Here is a 21919-nt window from a genome sequence, read left to right on the forward strand (position 1 = left end):
TTCAGAGCCTACTTGCTATTAACATCAGCATGCAACTACCTGTGTGTCAGTCTAAACTGGAGATAGCCTGAAAAAAATGGCATGACTGCTCATTGGCATAGAGCAGTCCCACTATGACTGTGTATATATATATATACACACATTGATATATCCTGATTCCAGCAACAATATTTGAGGGTGCACTGCAGAAAGAAGATGCAAGGATCCAATTCTAATTGTGAGAAACAGCACTAACTTCTGTGGTGCTGTGCCCATTTGTAGCAACTCACACTTGTTTTCACTGGCTAAGCCTCAGAAGTTAGCTTCTCTCTTGAAAGGTTTCCTGCACAAAACAGCTGCTGGAGCAGCTCCTGATTAAATCAAGTGGGATCAGCATTCATCCTGTGATTCCAGAGGTTCCCTAACAAATGGAAACTGGTGAGGAATGGAGCTATATCCAACTCCACAGCAAATGGAGCACTACACACACACCTGAGGGACACAGAAAAATTCTCTTTTAGAGAATACACCATCCCACAAATGCACCTTCCTAGAAATGTCTCTGCAAAACCATTTTGAAAGAAGCCACTTTGTTCTCAGTACCAATCAAGAGCACTGCAGATACCTTGACCCCTCTTACCGCTGAACGCTCTGCAATTACACAGCGAGGCAGCCTCTGACCTGTAATACCTACCTGGGACAGACAAGGCAGGAAAAAGGCAAGAAATGGTCCTGTTTGCACAGCCCTGCTTAGGAAAAGGAGTGAGGATCACACAGGCTAGAGGGAGGCTGCATGGTGGAATGAAACACTCATCTCCAGAACTGTAAGACAAAGTGCAGGCAGGGAAGAAGGGTGAGGATAAGGATGCCCACCTTGATTCCATGTGCCTTCAGGGGGCCTGCCATGCATGCAGACTGGGACTGTGCTGTGGCAGCAGGACACGAAGCCATCAGTGCTGCCAGCTGAATGATCCCTGTTCCTCACACCATTTCAGCTGCAGCATCAGATGGGGCTGTACTATCATAGGATGATTTGGATTGGAAGAAACCTTAAAAATCACCCAGTTCCAACACCCTTGATGTGGGTGCAGGAACATGTCCCTCTAGATCACATTACTAAAAGACCCATTTTACCTGGCCTTGAACACTTCCAGGCACACATCATCCACAGCTTTCCTGGGTATCCTGTTCCAGTGCCTCACCACCCTTATAGCAAAGAATTTCTTCCTAATATCAAATTTAAACCTACCCTTCCTAAGCTTAAGGTCATCCTCCCTTGTCCCAGCACTACACGCCCTTGTGAGAAGTCCTGCAGTTTTCTGTACTGGAAGGGCTCTAAGGTCTCCTCAGAGCCTCTTCTTTTCCAGGCTGAGCAGCCCCAACTCTCTCAGCCTGTCCTCATAGGAGAGGTGCTCCAGCTCTCTGATCAACTTCATTGCCCTCCTCTGGACTCACTCCAACTGGTTCATGTCCTTTGTGTGCTGGGACCAGAGCTGAACACACCACTGCAGCTGGGGTCTCACCAGAGCAGAGCAGAGGGGCAGAATCACCTCCCTTGACCTCCTGGCCACACTTCTCCTGCTGTGACCCAGGACAAAGTTGCCTTTTTGGGGCTGCCAAGCCAGATCTCAACAGCTTCCTACTTTCTTCATCTGGCCCTGCTGCAGTACCTTAAAGCAAAGCTGGTATGAATCAGCCTCTGCCTGGGGGGTGCAGCAAGGCCAGCCCCTTATCCTGATGCACAAATCAGCACCAATAAGGCAAAAGAACTGATCACACAAAGCAATTATGCAAGAATTAATAATTTTAACAATTTTAACCAGTTTAACCATTTTACAACCTTAAAAAATTTTCCTCACCACCACCTTTCTAGCTCAGTCAGTGAGAAGGAAGCAGAGGAACCCAGGCTGTATGGAGGAGCCGTGCTGTGAGCACAGGAGGCACCAGCTGTGGCCAGCACCATGTGTGGGTTCATCTCCCATTTATGCCAGTGCCAGGAGCACCCACTCTACCCACTGTGTCTGCATTCTTCCTTTTCCACCCTGCACGAGACCACCTCCTGCTCCCTGGCTGTTCTCTGCTCTGTAGTATCCCATCTGATCATGCAACAGGGCAGAGGGAGAGAAGCATGGAGCAAAAAAATGAGAAGCTCTGCCCGTAAATGGCAGAAGAGGCACAAAGCAAAACATGCTGAGATGGGTGAGAATGACGTAGAAGTTGGATAAGGCCCAGCCAAGATCAGCTGGCTCTCACCATTTGCTCTCACTGCTTCTGCAGCAGTGAAGGTGGCCACAGAACACCTAAAACTGGTTGTAGCTGAATGCTGCCTTGGAGGATCAGCCTAGAAGCTGTGCCAATTCCACAGAAATTTATAATCTCACTTCCAGTGGAAACACATCCAAAGAGGCCTCTCGTAACCTCACTGCCTTCCTCCCACAGCCTTTCCAGCAGAGCAGGGAGGTGGAAGTGGTCCTGGCACAAACTTCCTACACAGCCCAACCCCATCCATGTAGCTCTGCTCTGATGGCATTGGTGATACGGTTTTACACTTCTCCCAAGTTCCATCATATTCATCCTGTCTTGCCCCACAGAAGCCTCTCATCTGGATGCTGCACACTAGGACAGAGACTCTCTGTCCCCCCAGGTGCTTTTATCATTTGGACAGGTAGGACAGCTGAGAAAAGAAGAAGGAAAAGGACTTTCTGTTGCAGAATGGCTCAGTTTTGAAAAGCCCTTGTATGTTGTGGTTGATTAACTTTAGACCCTGGATGTCTAATTTAAACAGGTGTGAAAACCTGCCTCTGTGAAAGTCATGAAAGACAAGCTGACTGAATAAACTTCTGTTGACTTCAGGGGAAACAGCCAAAGCAAGACATCCAAAAAACGATGATTCTGTAATGGAGCCCAGCTCTTCTGACTCTGAATCTCCTTATCTCATCAAGCACAGCCTGCAACATGGGGTAGTCGTTATTTGTGTCTCTTAGAACTCCTCCACAGTGAGCTCTGTGACTTCACTCTCTATCTGTGCATAATGCTGTTTACTGCATGTGGCAGAGTATTTTGGTTACCTCCAGCAACTGGGCCAAAAAAAAAAAAAAACAAAAAAGAATTTATATTCAGATTTCTCTAGCAAGCTTGACATAATTTTCTGGAAGCTTTCTTTAAATTTGAGATCAAAACGATAAAGGTAGGGGCATGAACTGCTTCCCTGAAGGATAAGAAGAGCAAACAGCTACTTTCCATCCCACTTCATTGAGAAAATTTTTGCATGAAGCAAAGCAGAGCAGCATAGGAAGAGAAGTACAGGAAATGGAACACCCCCACTGCTCTCATTGCAAAGTCATCTGTAGGAGAGGCAGCATGAAAAGGGGGTTTATCTGATCAGCATCACTGCTGAGCTGTGCTTAAGCTGGCAGGGGCTCTCGTGTGCCTGGGACACCACACTGGGACTTGACAAGGTCCAGCCTAAACTCCTGGCTCTGCCAACAGGCTTGCTTAGCTAAACCCTTGCAGCCCAGTTACTGCACTTAGCCAGGTGTTGCCTGCTTTAATATACAGTCAGCAATTCTTCCCTGTCCATCCCACAGGGATGTCTGCATCACGAAGATGCTGCAGCAGTTGTCCTCGGGTAAGGATGGGAGCTGATCAAACGCAGCAGGCAGTAAAATGCACTGTAAGGTCCGAGAGTTCAGCAGAGTCACCCGGGTCCCACAAAACATCTGACGGTGAGAGCACAGCTCTGGGCTGCAGGAGGGGGACGTGACAGCTCCCTGATGCCCCATTTGATACACACAGAGGAGCAAAAGTGACTGCGGAATACCGTATCAGCAACACACCCAAAAAGGGCTGCTTTCCTCCACACATTCCTGCTCTTCAATGAAGATAGGTCACACCATGAAGATGCCTGCACAGAGCCTGCCCCCCTCACAACCCATTTCCTCAGCTGACAAGAAGCAGACGTGAGGTTTTATCTCCTCAGCGGGCTGGTGTGGAGGGAGGCTGGCGGCTGTGGGGACACGTCTGCACCCAGGTCAGCCCTGCTCCGCAGGTTTTATCTCCATCCACTCCGGGGCTGTGCACCTTTCAACACCCTCAGTGTCAAATGACTTCATGCCCTCAAGTGCCATAAACTTCTACAACCACAGTAGCTCACAGATGGGTATGGATGGTTATAAAATCACATCCTAAATTAGGACAGCAAGAAGCTGAGATTGGAAGAGTAGGAGGAAGTCAGGAAATCCCAGGAGATGATGGTGGGGGAGGGATTTGGTCTCTTTAGAAAACAATAATGCAGTTTAATCTATTTTTCTTTTGACTTTACACACTAAAATAAGCTTCTCAGCTTCTGGGGCTGTCAAAAATCATAAGGAAAATAAGGCCACTGGAACCCCATCAGTAGCATAAGAGCCATATAGTAATAATCCTGAGGAGCTGTACAGGGCTTTCCATCTTCAAAGTGTTTTAGAGACAGTAATTTATTAATCTGCAAATTTCCCCTGGCCAAAAGCAACTGTTCTGCCTCTCTGCTAAGCGTGAGACACACACTGCAGTTCAGCACTCGGGAGAAACAGTGCAGGCAGTGGCTCTGACCTCTGGAGCCAGACCTCTGTTTCTTTCTCACTGCAGCCAGAACTCCACTGCTCCAGCCACCACCTGAAGCATTGGTGCATCTGGCACTTCGGAGACAACTTCAAAGCAGACAAAACCAAAGTAGCTGAAAGCCTCTGATATGGGCGAGTGTAAATAGACATGTTCACAATCCAGCAAGTAACAGCAAAGCCTGAAATAAAGCTCCCAGGAGAGAAGCTCCTGGCTGCCTTCCAGCCACTACCTGCCACGCTGGGGTATCATTCTGGCCCAGTCCTGGGCTCATCCTACCACACAGCCTGTCTGATAGCCCCCAAGGGAGCTACAGAGGCATTTCCTATGCAAACATGATGATTCCCCCCACCAAAAGGCTACTTATGCACAGCAGGTACCTGCTCACACTACATGGGTCTGTTAGATAATCAGCATGAGGCTGCTCCTCCTCTCCTGGCAGCAATATTCTTCTGCTTTTGCAATTCCCTAAAACAGTACTCCCAACCATGGTCATCACCATGGCAAAAGCTCAGAACTCACCCTGCAAAAGCTCAGAACTCACCCTGCAAAAGCTCAGAACTCTTGGAGGGTGGGAGAGAAGCCTAGTTATCAGAGAGAAAAAAAAAATGGAATAAGAAGCACAATTTCAGCTACATCTTATAAATAAGTTGATATCTAACACTGACCAGCTCTGTTCAGAAATAAGAAGATAACATTATTCTGTATTCATACTAGCTGTTATGTTCTTTGTCCACCTGGTTTTTCATCTCTTTTAAGCCAGAGTATATTTATATGACTACAGTAGTGCCAAAGAAACTATTGTATGACCAGACCCGGGTCCATTGGTTTTTGTTATCCTTCCCTGGCTGAACATCTGGGTTCATTAAGCACCCTACAACATGAGTTCCATCTTAAGGATGGCTTAGCTAGGCAAGGAAAGCAGAAGACCTTGAATACCACTGCAAACACTGACCCAAAGGTCACAAGTGAGGAATTTAAACCCAGGCACTGCAGATCGTGTATATTCTCAACACTAGGGAAGGATTTGCCCACGCATTCAGCATGAGCGAATAGAAGATTCAGGCACCAATTCAGTCTCAGGCTCTACATCTTTTACTCTACACTACTCAGATCACATTTCTTCCCTTGTACAGCTTGCACCTCCCTTTCAGCAACTGATTTTGTTTCAGCACCAGCCTCCATACGCAGCAGAAACAGCAGAGCCCAGAGAACAGATGTTTAGTGCCAGAGTGCTGTAGGCAAAATCTGGAGGGGAAATAAAGTTTGTGGGTTTGTCTCTCCAGTAGGAAGTAGGGTGAAGCATAATGCTAAAGCTTTCTGATGCACTGCCAGAGAGACTGACAGCCATAGTGGCTTAACTGGATGGAAAGGCCACTTGCAGCCAGAGCAGTGCTGGTATTTTAGAGCTGAAATTTAGCAAGTGTTGATTCCTCACCTCTCCTCTGAAAGCTCACAGAGCTTGGGACTCAGCAGAGCTGGTACCCCTGGCTTGGGCAGTCCCTGGTCAGTATTATAACTATTGCTGACAAGACTGCTCCACTGGGAAGGATGGCAGAGGCAGGAAAAGCGGCAGCAAACCACAACAAGACTCCTGTCCCTGCCTCCAGCCTTCCTCAGTCCAGCCTGGGTTGGAGAGAGAGCTGGTCCAAACAACACAGCATTACATGACTTAACAGTCAAAGCACAGAAAAGGACTCAGCTGGAATGACAAATCCCTACCAAATCACACATGTTAAATATACCAGGAGACAGTTTCCCCAGTGAGAGCTACCCATCCCCATGGTGCTGCCTGATATTAGGTGACCACCAGGGCAGCAGTAGACTGTGCACAGCCCTTCTGCATTCACTCCAGATAAGCTCAGCTCTGCTCCCCCCACCTACATGCCCTGCGTCAAGAAGGAAAAGTGAACCAAAATGCTTTAACATTTCCAGAACAAGGCCAGTCTCCCATACTGTTCTGTATTTGTGACTTTGCAAGGGTGAAACTTGAGCTCCAGTCTCCTTTTGGTGCCAGTCCCAGGAAACCCTGCAGTGCAACAGAGGGCTGCACAGAAGGCTGCCCCTCCATTCAAGTACAAACAGCCATCCAAGCCCATCATGAATCACAAAGGACATTCTGACAGCCCAAACTGGTTTATGAAGTCCATGGCACAAAAAGGAAGCTTTGGACTGAAAAGTGTGTCTGACACCCGCAGACGGTCAGGAAATTAAATGCATACACTGCAGTGGATTTGCAGAAGTGTATTTTAACTGATCACGTGTCTCATGTATCACCCCCTGACTTAAAGTCTTGCTGGACTCTACAAGGGTTCTGGCCACCCTGAACAGCAAAACTCTGCTAGAGAAATATTTAAGAAGTACTAAATGCCCTGCAGAAATGCATAGAGGGTTCTGGTTCTGTCAGATCAATTGGCACAAGCCTGTGTGACCCAAATGCCAGGGTGCTCATTTCACCTGACTGAAATCAGCTTCTTCCCAGCCGACTGCGTCAGCTCTTAGAGCTGCTCTAACACTTCCTGGGCAATCCTGATTCAATTGCACCTACCTCCCATTTCTGCAAAAACCCAAGATGACTGCACGTGGGGTGTTGTAATGCTGTCTCAGCAGAAGGAGGATGTTGCGTTGGTGGAGAGCAGAACAGCTCGTCCAGAAGCACAAGCAAAGCAGGGATTTTCCCAGCAAGCAGCTGAGATCCATGTTGCTGGGTCCCTCCTTCCCAACGCACTCCTACTACCTAGGGCTTAGTGGAGGAGACCTAGGCCATGTATTCTTTCTCCTTTGCTCACCACTTCCACCCAGCCCCTGTTAGCCAGGACGGGACATCCCCCACTAAAGATCACAGCCTACTGTGAGTGCCTGCAGCCCTTGGGCAGCCCAGGGAGAAAAACCTCCCAGGCTTCAGCCTCTGCATGAACACTGCACTGAGATGAACCTTGCTGAAGTGCACGTTGTGGATCTGGCCCACAATAATTCAGTGTGGTCCAAGAGAGAATGACAGAAGAGCTGTTCATCTGCTCCGGGTATATTGTAACTGCTTGCTTGCCAGCATTGCAGAGGGACAAAAGTTCACGGGCAGACTCATCAAATCCCTGCACAGGCCTTATTTCTGAACATTTCCCCCCCATAAAACCAGCTCCTGTTCTTTCCTCCCTCCCCCCTTCCACTTGCCTCCTGCAAATCATGCTGTCTCCTTCCACCCCCAAATAGGAAGTCCGGAGCCGAGACATGCACAATCTGCCTCTTCACAAGAGCTGGGCTGAACGAGTGCCAGAGGAGCTGCGAGCATGACAACATATTTCCTGTCAGGAAAGTGACTCAGTGAGATGGGTATCTGAGCTCCTCTTACTCTAGAAGTTCCCCTCTCCCCTTGCATTGCTGAGGCATGAGTCAGAATTGGAGAGCTGAATCTCAGTCCCCTCCAGATCCAACCAGGGATAGCAGAGGTCAGGTTCAAGCCTGGGTCCTTCCTGCAATTCAGTGATAAGGCAGCTCCATGGGCCAAGCCCTGGATTCACCCCTCACAGAAGGGCAATAATGATACTGACAAAGGGGACACTTTGAGTTTGCAAAGCACTTTTAGGTCGAGGTGCTCTTGCTATTTGCTCATGCACCTGCTCACACCACACTGGTTGTCTCTACACAGGGCATTGTACAACAGCCCCCCTAGAACTAACACTGTGCTCATGCATTTTACTAAAGTATTTTACACACAACCATTTAGTCCAGAAATACTGTGAATGCTCAAAACTCGCTGGAGACAGTTTGCTTCTATGCACAGTAAGTGAGTGAGTCCATCACATGCCACATCCTTACCTGAGCCTCTGCTGAGGGTGACCATGGACAGCCAGAGTGAAACCAGCAGGACACTGACCATCTTCATCCTGGTAGACAAAGCACACAGACCTGGTTATTTAACACTGCTTTATCACTGCAGGCCATTTTTAAACTCTGAGTAAATGTGCTTATACCTCCATCAACCTAGTGACCCTTTAATTCTGGGACATGCTTGTTTTATTTCATTAAGATTCCTTAAGAACAGCACCCTCATGTCAGCATCGCTCCTCCTGCAGGCAGCTTGCCAAGCCTGGAGGTGATGGCTCTGAAGAGGACAGCCCAGCTCATTGACTCGACTCACCGAAATAGAGCGTATCAGGGAGCACAAGGAGTCAAATGGAGGCTACAAATCATGAGTTTTTATTCCCAAAAGAAGGTCCTTTGCCAAGACCTCCTTCTGCTCATCTCTAACAAGTGCAGAGAGCACTCGCGGCGGCTGCGGCACATCGAACACGTGTTCGACACTTTGACGGGACAGCCACACCAGAGCAATCCGAATTGGCAAGGTCTGCTGCCAGTGACCTGCAAAGGGGCCAGCTGCCTGCTTCAGCCTGCTCCTGAAGGCACTGGGGGCAAGACACGGCCTCACCAGCTCTTCCCAGTCAAACCCGCCTTGGAACTCGCAGGAGGTAAACAAGCGCCAGGTTTGTACACTTTTTAGAAATGATCTAAACAAAGGCTTAGACTTTCTAAGCAGCAGTGATAAGCAAAAAACAATCCCAAACTTTTCCATTCCTGCTACAGAACACAATTTCCTGCAATTTGAGATAAATGTACACTGCCAGAGTTTCACTGGCTGCCCGCTCCAGTATCTGGCATTCGGCTCTCAGAGCTGCTCACTCACTGGAATTAAATTTCCCTCTGTTTCTAGTTTTTTCAGGACGCAATTTATAAGCTGGTAGTCATGAAAACTGACATCTACTAGATGCTTTCATTAAAGGGGTTAAGGTCACATTTGATATTCCTGGGTGCTGTCAGATCACAAAGGGAGAAGAGATGGTTAAAAGGCTGAACTCCATCAAAGCATCTCAGCTCTGCCAGGCAGATGCAGTAATGAGCACGGTGATACTGTCAGGAATGTGCTCATGAGAAGACAGAGAAACCTGCTCCATCAGGGTGCACTGAAAGTGTGGGGGGAGAAGCCACAGAGCTCCCTTAAACATGTCCCTAAAAAACCTGTCCAGAATATATGCAGTACACAGAAGGGCATTGTGCATTAGCAGAGAACACCTAAGATTATACAGATTGCAGAGATTAACAAGAATGCAACACGTGAACTGCACTACTCAAAACCCAGCAGCGGATATTGAATCCTTCCTTTTCAGAGCTTACATCTGAAAAGCCTTTGTGCGATGCCTTCCCTCTGCTGGGCACATCTCAAAGAGACAAAGAAAATCTGAAGCATGCCTGTTCTTCCCAGCACAGTCCATGGAAAGGGCTGCACACTGCCTCTGAAGCCATCAGGCTTTCAAAAATGGTCAAGAAGCAAGGAAGAAAGTAAGGGTTTTTTTCCCACAGGGCCCAGCTGAGAGGACTGATCATCCCCTATCACCTTCCTCCAAATTGAAATGCCAGCTGCTTATCAAACCCCTCTCTATTGCCACCTACAACCAGCTCCCAATGTTACTTAAGATTCCATAGGGAAGAAACAACATTAAGTACTCCTACCCCTTGGAAATGCTGAAGAAAGATAAAACATCTTTATGCCATTAGACTGAACAGAGAGATTCAACATGCCACACTTCTGGTAGGAATTTAGGAACTTTTGGTAATTGAGATGCTTGAAGAGAGGGGGCGTAAATAGTGGCGGGGAATCATTCCCATAATAAAGATCCCTCATGGTTCCCTCTCCATTTGTCATTAGCTAAATGCACAGCGTGTCCTAACTCACCCTTATTTTCCAGTGACTCTCTCCTGCATTTCGCACAAATCAGACTGAATTCAGCCCTGAAGCAAGCAGGAACAACTACGGACTTTGGATGAGTTTTCCTTGTATTGAGCAAGGCCATTTGTGTGGCCTGAGGCCAAAATAAACTACAACATTTCACTCGGTGATACATGAACTCTGCAGCGAGCTAATATTTACATCCATTAGCTATGCTCACAGGAACATGCTCCTTTCAACTGCCTCACAGAGCCACCAGGTCTCTGCTCCCATGAGCAAGGTATCCAAGATTTCCATGCTCTGCCTACTAGTAGGAAAATCCTTTTTTCCTTGCTCTACCTAGCTATAAAATCAGAAGCCTTACACATAGAGTGATTTACTTCTGGTTCATTCCAGGCTTTCCAGAGATCTTATCAGTGGAGACAGACAGACACAGAGCCTGTCAGATTACAGCAATTTCTCCATTACAGAGACACAGGGACGCAGTTGACCACAGCCCTGGCTGCTCCCACTCTACACAAAATGCAAGGGGCCATGGAAGGGACACGCACAGAGCCAAGGGCTGGTCAAGGGGAAGCATCACAACTTCCTGGATGCCCTGACCACGCCAGCATTTGCCAGCCCAGCTCCATTCCTATGGCACACAATTACTAAAAAAAAAACCCCAAAACCAAGTAGCCCCAAACCTGTGATATCCCCCAAAGAGAAAGGTCTTCCCACAGCAGCCCTGTGGTGACACAGAAGAGAACTGCATCCCATTGCAGAGAGGGGTGGGTTTTGCAATGTCCTTAAGAACTGGACACCACAGGACTACAACCCACCCTGGTCATGCCGGGAAACAGAAGTTTTCTCAACCTTTCCCAGCAATGTGATTCTGTGTTTCGTGACAGGACAGAGCATGTCACCATTTTTCCTGGCTGTGATGCAACTCCAGTGGCATCGGATGAACTTGCACAATTCTGTAGAACTGCACCAAAACACCAGTTTATGTGGCTGCAGCCAAAGGAGCCAGAGGCCAGGGAGTGCAAACCCAGGCTGCAGCACAGGGCTTCACCCAGCTGCATCCACCCAGTGCAAATAAAAATAAAAGGAAATGCTAAAGGGAGCCAGGAATAAAATCAGTGAGCAGGAGAGCTTACCAGCTCAGAAATCATACTGCAGCTAGAAAGCAGCCAGAAGGTAGCTGGAGAGCTCTGATACATCCTCAGCACTCCAGGAACTTCTCACGAGACCAATATACTCTGAGGTGTTCTTAATGTCTCCATAAATTAACATTTTAATAATAATTCATAGAGCGGTTAGGGAAAATGATCCATCACAGCCCTTGCTAGAATTTTTTTTAAGGAACTTATCTTGAAATGTTCACTTTGTTTTTAATCAGAAATTGTTCCCTTTTCCTTCCTGAGCACTTTTTTCTTCAAACTTTCACCTTCTGTCTACTGAGGAGCAAAGAAAAGTGGGGTGGGGGGAAGCACAGTCATGGAAGTGTCTCATGCTTTTAATATCAAAGAGGGTGGAAAGGTTTGATTTTTTCATTTCATACTGGTCACAAGTGGCCTTTATGTCAGAAAATAACATGAATATTTTTATATAAAACATCTTCTAATAAAACATTCTTGTCAAACAGACTTCAGCAAGGCATCATTCCCTCCTGCCTTTAGCAGCATGGACCCTGCAAAGCCCATGCACTCTCCAAACAATTATGAAACCAAAGACAGAAGTCAAGTAACTAACGAAGAGAACTGCACTCAAAGTAACTACTGCACACCTATTCTCAAAGACACTCTACCAATTCTACAGAACAATGCTGCATTTTCCAAGACAAATGCCTTTGTCCCTCCTAACCACAGGCCTCTAGGGAGAGCTGATAGGTTTTCTGCTTTTCACTGAGAAGTCACACTTCGGCCTGCAGAACAAAAGCACCCTTCAGAACCTTGCCACTAAGTGCTCCGACTGAAAGGGAATATAAAATAAAGCAGTTTCTGAAAAAAGTTATTAAATAATTTCAGCCAAAGTAGGTTTTTCATACTGTTTTCTATCTGTAATTCTGTCCCAACTCAAGAGCATTTGAGAGCCCCCAAACAGACAGCAGGAAGGCTGTCAAAATCCGGAGTGGGCTAGCTTAGGAAATGCCTTGGTTCTGTGCCACATGGACTCGGAAACGAAGGTTGATTGATGGGCTGCAGAGCAGAGCTGGTGCTCAAGAAAGGGGCATGGCTCTCTGCTCCCAGTCACAGCGTGCCCACAAGCCCTGGCTCCCTGCATCATCACCCAGCAGCACCGGAGAAGGCTGCTCGATGAGTTTGCTGCGTTTTCTTATGGAAAAAAATAAATGCATACTTCAAGTAAATTCAAAGAATCCAAAAGGCAGACAAAGGGCAGCCTGAAAAAGCAGCTGCAGAAAAGTAACAGCAAAAACACTAATGGAAAATGGGAAAAGGCCCTTCAGCCCTCCAGGAAACACTTTTGCTTTTCAGTATGTGCAGAAGTCAGACAAAAGGTGGAATTACTGTAGCATAAACCATCTTGGTGCCATTTAGCCAGGGTTTGTGCAGTGTCTCTGACCCCACGTCTCCTCCAGAGGCCACGTGGGCACTGCCTGGCACTGCCCTTTGCTGTGGTGCCCAAGGTCCCCCCTCTGTCCTGCCCACAGGGGAGCCCCTTCTGCAGAGAACTGGTCAGTCCCAGGGACAGCCCTCCAGAGAAACTGAATGTGACACCTGGGCAGAAAGACAGGCCACGGGTTTTGGAAGTCCAGCTTTTACCCTGCAGGAGGAATAACCACACTCATTACAATTTTCATCCCCAGATGGCCCCCAGGAGCAGAGCAGGGAGGAGGAATCCAGCAGCAGTTTGATGATGAGCACCAAAAGCAGCTCGCAGCACTTTGCCTGCTCTCGTGCATGCTACGCCACACTCATCACTTCAAACACAGGCACATTGACCAGAGGGCCCCCAATGCTGTCCTCAGAAAAAACATTCACATCTCTCCTGAGGGCAGGGAGCCCGATTTGTCTTGGCAGCAGCTCCCAAACAGCCAGGCACATTTCAGCAGGAATCAAGCAGAGCTGAAGCCTGCCCTGCAATCAGGGATATGACAGAAGACATAGGTGTGACCCAGTCACTGCATCCACTGGTGACACATCTAAGGCAGGGACCTGCAGAATCGATGCTGGAGTCCTACCTGTGCCAGGGTAGCTGCACTCACCAGGCCATAGCATGCCTGACAGCAGAGCGGGCTGAAAGAAATTTGTTCTGAAATGTTTCTATTACAAAAGTCATTTATGTCATCAGAACCAAAGGAAATGCTGAAATTTGAGCAGCCTGAAAGCTTTTCACTAGCTAGAATCACAGCAGACATTACACACCTGCTTTTGCAGAGGGGAAAAAAATAAACTAGTGGGAGTCAGATGGAAAGTTGCCCTGGTGAGAGGCATCTCCTATCACCAGCACAAAGGATTTTCTGCCTTGCCTGGCCAGACGTGGCCATTGGCACACAGCTTTACACCCAGGGCTACTGAGTACACTGAAGGGAAAGAATACCAAACCAAAACCAAACATACAAGAAAATCTGTAAATAGTATTCTTAACCAGCGGCTCAGCCAGCTCACTGCCAGCCAAGGACATGACACCAGGCATCCAAGGTGCTCCATTTGCCTGTCCCCCACCACGGCCCCTCCCTGGCTTCCTGCCTGCACATCCAGGCCAAGGACTGCGGCCTGATGGCTTTTTAATAATGACATTTTACAAAATCCCCAACAAGGGGATGAACAAGCACAGCAGTGTGATGCTCCAGAGTCACTATGGGAGGTGATCCCAAGCTATTTCTCCTTCAACGGAGCAGCACAAACTGCAGAAGCAACGCTGCCCTTCCAAGAGCTCCCGAGGGCAGAGCTGGGAGCAGCCTCCCCTCAAGCTCAGAGGCTCGGGAAAAAGTGTGGAGACTTTCATTCACAGTGAGTCATTCCTGGGAGCTTCCTTGGTAGTGCAAAATTTACCTGTGCCAGTGCCAATGTTTGGGAAATGAAGGAGAGATTTCCAGGCAGGGAATTTGTGATTTGATATTGGCATTTAGATACCCATCTCCTGGCACTCTTTTGGCTTAGCAGATTTAATGCTAACAATGAGAATTCAGAGGAAGACGCTTTTTTTCTTCCTCTCAAAAGAAAAAGTACAATCTAAACATGGGGAGAGAAGTGGAGCAGCGGGCTTGAAAATGTACCTGAAGAAATTTGGAATCCCTTGCTTCCCTTTGCAGTTCTCCTGGGGTCCTCTCAGGAGCTGGAAAAGCAGAAATGCTACAGATCTTGCACACTGCTCTGCTGGAGTCCAGGGTGCCACTGATAATACTCTGCCACCAATTTAGCAGGCAGAACACACTACATTTCATACATCCAAAATAAACGAGCTCTCTGTCACCTCTACAAAATATGCACACCTGGCCAAGTCAAACAAGCAGCTGGGACTATTGCCTAGAGATCTGTGGAGTGGGCTGGAGAGGGGCAAGTAGAGCCACAGCTATAAAATCAAACAGCACGGATTACAAATGGATCCACGCTGGCCACTGAGCAGTTCAACCATAAGCTACAAGAGCCCTTCTGTGCTCAAGCAAAAGGTATCCAGCTAAGACAGTCTATTTTTTATGTGTGAATAGCCAGGGAATGAAAAGTTTCCAGCCGTGCTTCAAAGAGAGCTGAGATCGTCCATGAAGCCCGACACAATGCTTCTATTTTGGACAGCTATGTTACAGTGAAGGGAGAGTTCTGAGAAACATGCACGTATTGTGCTACCGCAAAATAAACGGAGAAACTAATCTTTGCACAGAAAAATAGAAACCTGTAATCAGTGTGGCTCAAAGACCTGAGAAGATTCAAGAAATCCGAAGTGAGATTCCCCCCTTCACTGGAAAAGTTCCAATTAAGTGTCATGGAACACTTGGAGACATCTGACAACAAGCATTTAATTTATACATTCAATCTGCTGACCTTTTTAATGGTTTTACAATGTAAGCAGCTCCAGTACCCTCCCTAGGAGGTTGTTCCACTGCCCCAGTGGACATAGCAACACATCCACACTGTGCAACAGATTGCACAGCAGCAGCCCCAAGCTAGCTCAGCACAAGTCTCTAAATCCAGAGGATACAACGCAGACTTGAGCAGGTTTTCAGATGGGCTTAATGCCTTTTTCAGGACAGGCTCAGGACTCTCAAACTCCAGAGCAGCTTTCCCAGGAGGCATCTCCTTGCAAGCCCAGCCTGGTCCAACCAGTGCCCTGCAGCCCCACTGCACATCTCCCCTGCCACACCAGGGGCTGCACCCAGCCCTGCTCAGCATCACCTGCAGTAGGCTCTCAGTGTCAAAAACACTCCAAGAGTTTCTTAAGTTCAAGCCCTTGCTGGCAGCTGCATACCTGTTCCTTCATCTCCTCCCCTCACAGCACTAAGTGCTTGAGGACCAGATTCTCAGGATGGCTGCTCTATATTCAGACAATATCTTTCCCTTCTTGTTCCTCCAGAGAGGAACACAACAGGCAAAAATCCTCCAACCACCACCATACTCCAGAGCACATCATCACTGTCTCTCACTTCCCAAGAATCTGCCTTCTTGTGGTGCCACAAATTCCTCAAACAACTGCAATGTCTCCAGCATCACTATCAGGTTTACCCATGCTGCTGCCAGTGGGGAAGCCCCAGCTCTTCCTGAGGCGTAAGAGAACGATTTCCTCAAGTGACTCTGGGTATCCTGGGAAGAGCAACATATTCAAGGGTAAAAGCAAGTCAGATTAATTTTTCTTTTTCAAGTTTGGGCCACACAGCATTTTCACACCTAGTACTTATATTAATCACGTTAATTTAATCCCATTTAACCTTATAAGTAAAAGCAAACAAGAATAAGACATCAAGATGCTTCAATCCCTGTCCTGCAGCTCAGACAGGCTGCTCCAAGTGTGCTTTACACATCAATCAATTTAAAGGAATATAAAAATAGAAAGCCCAGGAGCTAGCAGCCTCCCCCAAGACAGCACCTCAAAAACAGTTTTCTAGGGGTCCTTCCAGCCCTCCACATTCCCAACACACCCACCTGGCCCTCCTGGTGGCTGTGAGAGCACCTGTCCCCTTCTGGTCAGCATAGTATAGTTTCATTCTGCAAAGGGGACTAGAAAAAGCTGTGTACACACAGAAAAAAGGAGGAAAAGTGAGATGAGTGAGACAATCCTTCCCCCACTGTGATGTGTATTTCCTTTGCTCCCCATGTCTCTAACGTTTCCTTCTGCAAATATTCAGTTGCACCATCACAAGGAACTTGCTCAGGCTCTGCCTGCACTGGCCCCATCAGTGCAGCTTGAAATTCAACCTTCAAAGAACAGCACCCTGAAATTTGAAGCCCAGGAGCCTCCTTTGAGAAAGTCTGCTCTCTGACCCACAGCACCCACACAGTGGGAAGGCTGAGATGGAGCTGCAGGCAGCAGTATGCTGTGACTGTCATCAATATTAATTATTTGGGGAGAATATGATTGATCTCACAAGGGCAATGAATTCATTCCTCCAGCTGAATGACAAACAAAAGGCAATACATGAGCTGCTGACATTTCCAAAGGCTATGAGGTGCAGAGACACAAGGAAATACTGCTATGAACTAAAGCCCTGCTGCAAAGGGCCAAAAATCTGAAAAGCCTCTGAAATTTTCATTTCTGAGCACCTTCAATGCCAGGAAGCAGATGCCTTCATATCCTCAAATCTGTGCTGACCCCAGCCCTGGGCTGGCTCATATCTTTGCATCGAGAGGAGGTAATCACTGAGTGTCTTTGGGAATTTGGTGTCATGGTTTGACACTGGCCCAGTGCCAGGCACCCACAAAAGCCACTCACTCACCTTCCCCTGCCACAGCTGGGCAGAGGAGAGAAAAAATTAATGAAGGGTTCATGAGTTTAGATAAGGACCAGGAAAAAACACTCCAAGGGCCAAACAGGCTCAGCTTAGAGGAACAAAGTGAATTTATTACTATCAGAGTCAGAAGAGGATAATGAGAAGTAAAAGTAAGCCCTTAAAACACCTTTTTTCCCCCAACCTCTCCTTCCTTCCCACCAACAGCACAGGGAGACCGGGCATGGAGGTTTTTGCGTCAGTTCATCACAAAGATTTTCTTCCACTGCTCAGGGAGAGGAGTCCATCCCCTGTGAGACTGTGGGGTCCCTCCCATGGGAGACAGCTCTCCAGGAACTTCTCCAGCGTGGGTCCAATCTCACGAGCAGCAGTCCTTCCGAAATTGCTGCAGCATGGGTCACTTTTCCACGGGGTGCAGCACACCAAGGACAGGCTGCTCCAGCCTGGAAGCAGGGCCCTCGCTCTCCACTGGATCTCCCACTGGAGCACAGCTTCCCCTGTGGATCCCTACAGGCTGTGGGTGGATCTCTGCATCCCCCATGTGGATCCCCATGGGCTGCAGGGCACAGCTGCTTCACCATGGTCTTACCATGGCCTGCAGAGGAACCTCGGCTCTGACACCTGGAGCACCTCCTGCCCCTCTTTCTCCACAGATCTTGGTGTCTCCATGTTGTTTTCCCTCACATGTTCTCACCTCCTCTTCTCTGACTGGAAGGAAAACTGTGCCTGCCCCACTTTATCTTGATCCTCTTCCCAAAAACGTTATCACAGAGGCACCACCAACCTCTCCAACTGGCCCGGCCTTGACCAGCAGCCTGCCCATCTTCAGAGCCACCAGGGACCGGCTCTGCTGGACATGGTGGAAGTCTCCAGCACCTTCCCACAGAAGCCACCTCTGTTCCCCCACCCATCACCACCAAAAACCAGGCTGTGCAAAACCAACACAGCTGGGTTGAGTTTCCCTCCTGCTCTTTGAAACCTCATCTCAGCAACTAGAGTCATTGCACCTGTCAGATAAGGGGGCAAAAAAATTTTTTAAGGGGGAAACACTACCCTCCTGGAGTATTCAACAGGGCTGAAATGCAAGGTACAGTTCCCCTGTGAAGTGGGAGAAAAGGAAGACACAGCAAACCTGGAGAAAAGTGTTTTTCTCTCTCTATGGCCTGTGGTCAGGAACTCTGTGTGTGTGAAACCTCCCAAGGAGACAGTTAAACAGGCTCCCGAAATTCCACATGGCAACATGAGAGAGGACAAGGAAGGAGGAGAAAGATAAATGCACTGAGACTGTGGCTATTTTTTTTCAAGAGAACGGATATGGGGGAATCCCATCCCAGTCCACAGGGATGTTATTCCAGTGGAGTTCTGAGTTCTGTCCTTCAGGCACCCCAACACATCAGCTCAAATGCAACCAGCACAATTTGCTAGAGCAACACATTTTGGGATCCAGCAGCACATCTGTGTTCATTCAGAAAGGCTAGGTGCCCTCAAGACCTCCAGAGCCTGCCAGCTGGGCAGCAACATCCTCCCACTACCCAGATCCATTCTTAAAAACAAGGGCTGGGAGCTAGCTGTGCTTGAAGGAAGAGGGGCTATTTCTCAACAGAACAAATTCAATTATTTGTATTACAGTGAATTTGCATGGCTCTTACTGACAAATTAAGTATTTTTTTACACATCTCAGAGCTTTGACTTAACAGATTGCTAATAAATTCATGTAGGTGGGGGCCTGGACGTTACTGTAGTGGGAGGGAAGTGAGGTTTTACTTTTTGCAACAGGACCAACCTGAGAAAAAATAACTAGGAATTTGTACTCCTTACACTGCCATTTACTAGGCTCCTGTAAGTCTCCAAGGCTGAAGGTTTCAAAAGTCTCTAGTTTAGGGTAGAAATATGAGTTTCTGGCTAATGTACATGTAATCTGTATGCACGCACCAATCACCAAATGCAGTGCATGAAAAACTGTAGTGCCTCCCTGATAATCAGGCATTAGAGAATTTACAAATGGCTGTCCCCTGAACTGAGTGCATTAGTAGAGGCTTCTGAAATCTGTGCCTCTGTTTCCCCAGCCACATTTAGAACAACCTCTCTCCATCTCACACCACAGCAGTGCATCTTAGTATCTCTAAAGTGCGTAGAGATGCTGAGATGAAAGATAACATATGAGTACAAAGTATGGATCAATTCCCTGAGCTCAACAGTCAGTGGAGATGATGGGGCAAAAAGTAGCACATACCCATCACAAAAAAATGGTGTTCTGAGCCTGTCTGAAATAGTAAGTATTTAAGAAACAGTTCCCTTGGAACAAGTAGTTTTGGGGCTGGTTAGTTGGGCACATGGAGCCTCAGCAGGCAGGAAACAGAGAAATGCAATACACTACTATGAAAAATAGATGCTCTTCCAGAAGGTCTTCAACCTGTTCCTATAGAATTTGGCAGTGGGATTTGAACTCATTTCAGATAGAGGTTGTTCACATTTTAGCAACCACCTAAAGAACATGACCAAACATAATTTGAAAAGCTATTTCCATTTCTGTTTGTTTTTATAAATTATTAAAAATCCAGCTTAAATAGTGCAAAGAAAACTTTAAATTGAGCAAGATAAGTTTTGGCATCCTTCCAAGTAGAAGGCAAACCCCAAAACGTTACTGCAAATCCAACAGATGGGAGTTATTTTTCACTCTTTAAAATTTCATTCCTTTACACTGAGATTAACTGTAATTAGCTCTTTATTTACATCTAAAACAAAAAGTAAAATGAGAAAAGAAAGGCAACTATAACCACAACTCACAGGCAGAAAAAGGCCAAAAAAAAAACCAACAAAAATTGCCTCCGAGAAGAAAACATGTATTTCTTGCCAAGCAGTATAATTGTTACAAATATACAGTTAAACAACTCCACAACATCCTGTCAGCACTAAAGATAAACATTTAAGTCACAGTTTTGCAAGCTTTTACACACAAATTGATCAAATATCTAAGAATCTTCCTCCAAACACTGGAAACATCTCACATTCCTCTAAATAAACAGCATCAGGCCTAAGAGAGGTAAGATACTCCACTACAGTTTTATTTCAGTAACTCAAGGGATTAAACAAAACTGTGAGGAAAACAAACAAACAAACAAACAAAAAAAGCAATCCCAGCAGCTTTCCCAGATAAAGAGAGAGGTATTAAAACTTACGTTGTTTTTTTTTTTTCTCTTTTTTTAAAGCCCTCTTCTAATTCTGATAACACCTTGGCTCAGTAAAGCTGAAGAGGCTTCTTAAGTATTTGTGTAAGTGAATGATTCATGTCGTATCTTCGTGCTTCAGCTGCAGCAGAGCCAAGCTGTCCAGGGAGCTGCGTGGGGAGCCCAGCTCCATCCACGGCCAGGCTGCACCACGGAGCTCCCACCGGCACCCACAGAGCCCCCGAGCCACGGCCAAGGCAGCACTGCAAGGGTTAAACAGCAGAGCTCGCCCAGCCCTGCTGCTAGGAATGAAAGAGTGAGTGGGCCTGAAGGCAGCCCCAAATGCTTCCCAACCAACTGGAAACTCTGCCATGGCGGCTCAGGGATCCCAATGCCCGCCATGGGCGTGGGATGGGAGTGCGGGGCCATCCGGGCTCCTGCCAGGCAGAACTGGGTCTGAGGGCACCTAGGGAGAGCTGGGAAGAGCTGGTAGCTCCTGATGGCCCTGCTCTGAGTGGCATCTCCAAGCTAACAGCTCTCTGGCATCTTCCTAGTGATCCCAGGAGAAGGAGCCACCTACCACTTCCCTGATAGAGCCCAGGATCCATGGAAATCGCTTATTCTCTGCTGCAAATAGAGCATTTAAGTTAACAGTCTCTTTTTGTTAACACATGTAAATGTAAAAAGATTCCACGAGAATCAATATAACTTTTTCATCTAAATATCAAGTTGACACATAACAAGACAGAGTAGATGGAGGGAGAGAAGGAGGGAGATCCAAACACCAAGGGCCTTGAATCCGCTTACTGCAAAAGTTAAGGACTGAAATAATTCTCATTTACTCATATGAGAAAGTGAAGCTCTCACTCTCTCACACTTTCTCCTTCTCTTTCCCTAACACTCTCAGATGCTTCTATCTTTAGCCAATTATCCTTGCTGTAATTTTCTTTAAAGTGTAATTGGATAATCATCCAGACTCAGGGGAAACCTGTGTCAGAGGAATTCCTAGGGATATATTCCCATTTGATGAAACTGAGAGCTGTTAAATTAACAAAGGACTGACTAAAGACACGATTCTTGACTTGTAGTGAGGATATTGTTTTACAAGCAACTATTTTTAGAGAACCCTATAACAAAACACATACACTTGTACACTCATTTTCCTGTGTCTTGCTTTCTGCAAAATCAGACTCTGAATTTATGAATATCATGTTCTGTGCATGTGTCTTATTTGGACCTCTGAGGCTGAACACAGTAAGCACACTGGCCAAGATCACAATTCCCTGCAGCGTAGGCACCGTTTCCAGTGACTTCCCCAGATCAGTTCCCTCCCTGCACTCTCCCTGAGCTCATCTGGCTCAGGCGTGTGCAAAAGCCCTACACGGACCAGCCTTGTGCCTGAGAAACGTCAGATTAGCCCTCTGCCTGGCAAAAGCACTGGTGTGGGGGGGAGAAATCCTAAAATACCTCCCAAAAGAAGAAGCTGCTTTGTTCCAGTTTAGCAGCGAATCTCAGCCACACGTTTGGCTGGTGGTGGAGCGGAACAAAGCAGCTACAAACCGTGGATGG

The 21919-nt window shown here is 47.2% G+C and overlaps 1 protein-coding gene across 2 annotated transcripts in view; it reads right to left on the reverse strand.

Moving 5' to 3' along the window:
* Positions 1 to 21919, reverse strand: part of IL1RAP (interleukin 1 receptor accessory protein) — a 48986-nt gene that overhangs the window by 23725 nt on the left and 3342 nt on the right. Inside the window, exons 1-2 of one of the 2 annotated variants that reach the window (XM_014254448.2) lie at positions 16381 to 16462; positions 8395 to 8462 (exon numbers count right to left, since the gene is read on the reverse strand). In XM_014254448.2, the coding sequence (XP_014109923.1) occupies positions 8395 to 8462; positions 16381 to 16442 (130 nt within the window). In that variant the 5' untranslated portion in view covers positions 16443 to 16462. Of the gene's footprint in view, positions 1 to 8394; positions 8463 to 16380; positions 16463 to 21919 lie in introns of those variants that run through there. The other variant, XM_088061087.1, reaches the window with a different exon arrangement.

Source organism: Pseudopodoces humilis, chromosome 11 (assembly GCF_049639895.1).
Source record: "Pseudopodoces humilis isolate 2021_Gansu_Grassland_sample_001 chromosome 11, ASM4963989v1, whole genome shotgun sequence".
NCBI lineage: Eukaryota > Metazoa > Chordata > Aves > Passeriformes > Paridae > Pseudopodoces > Pseudopodoces humilis.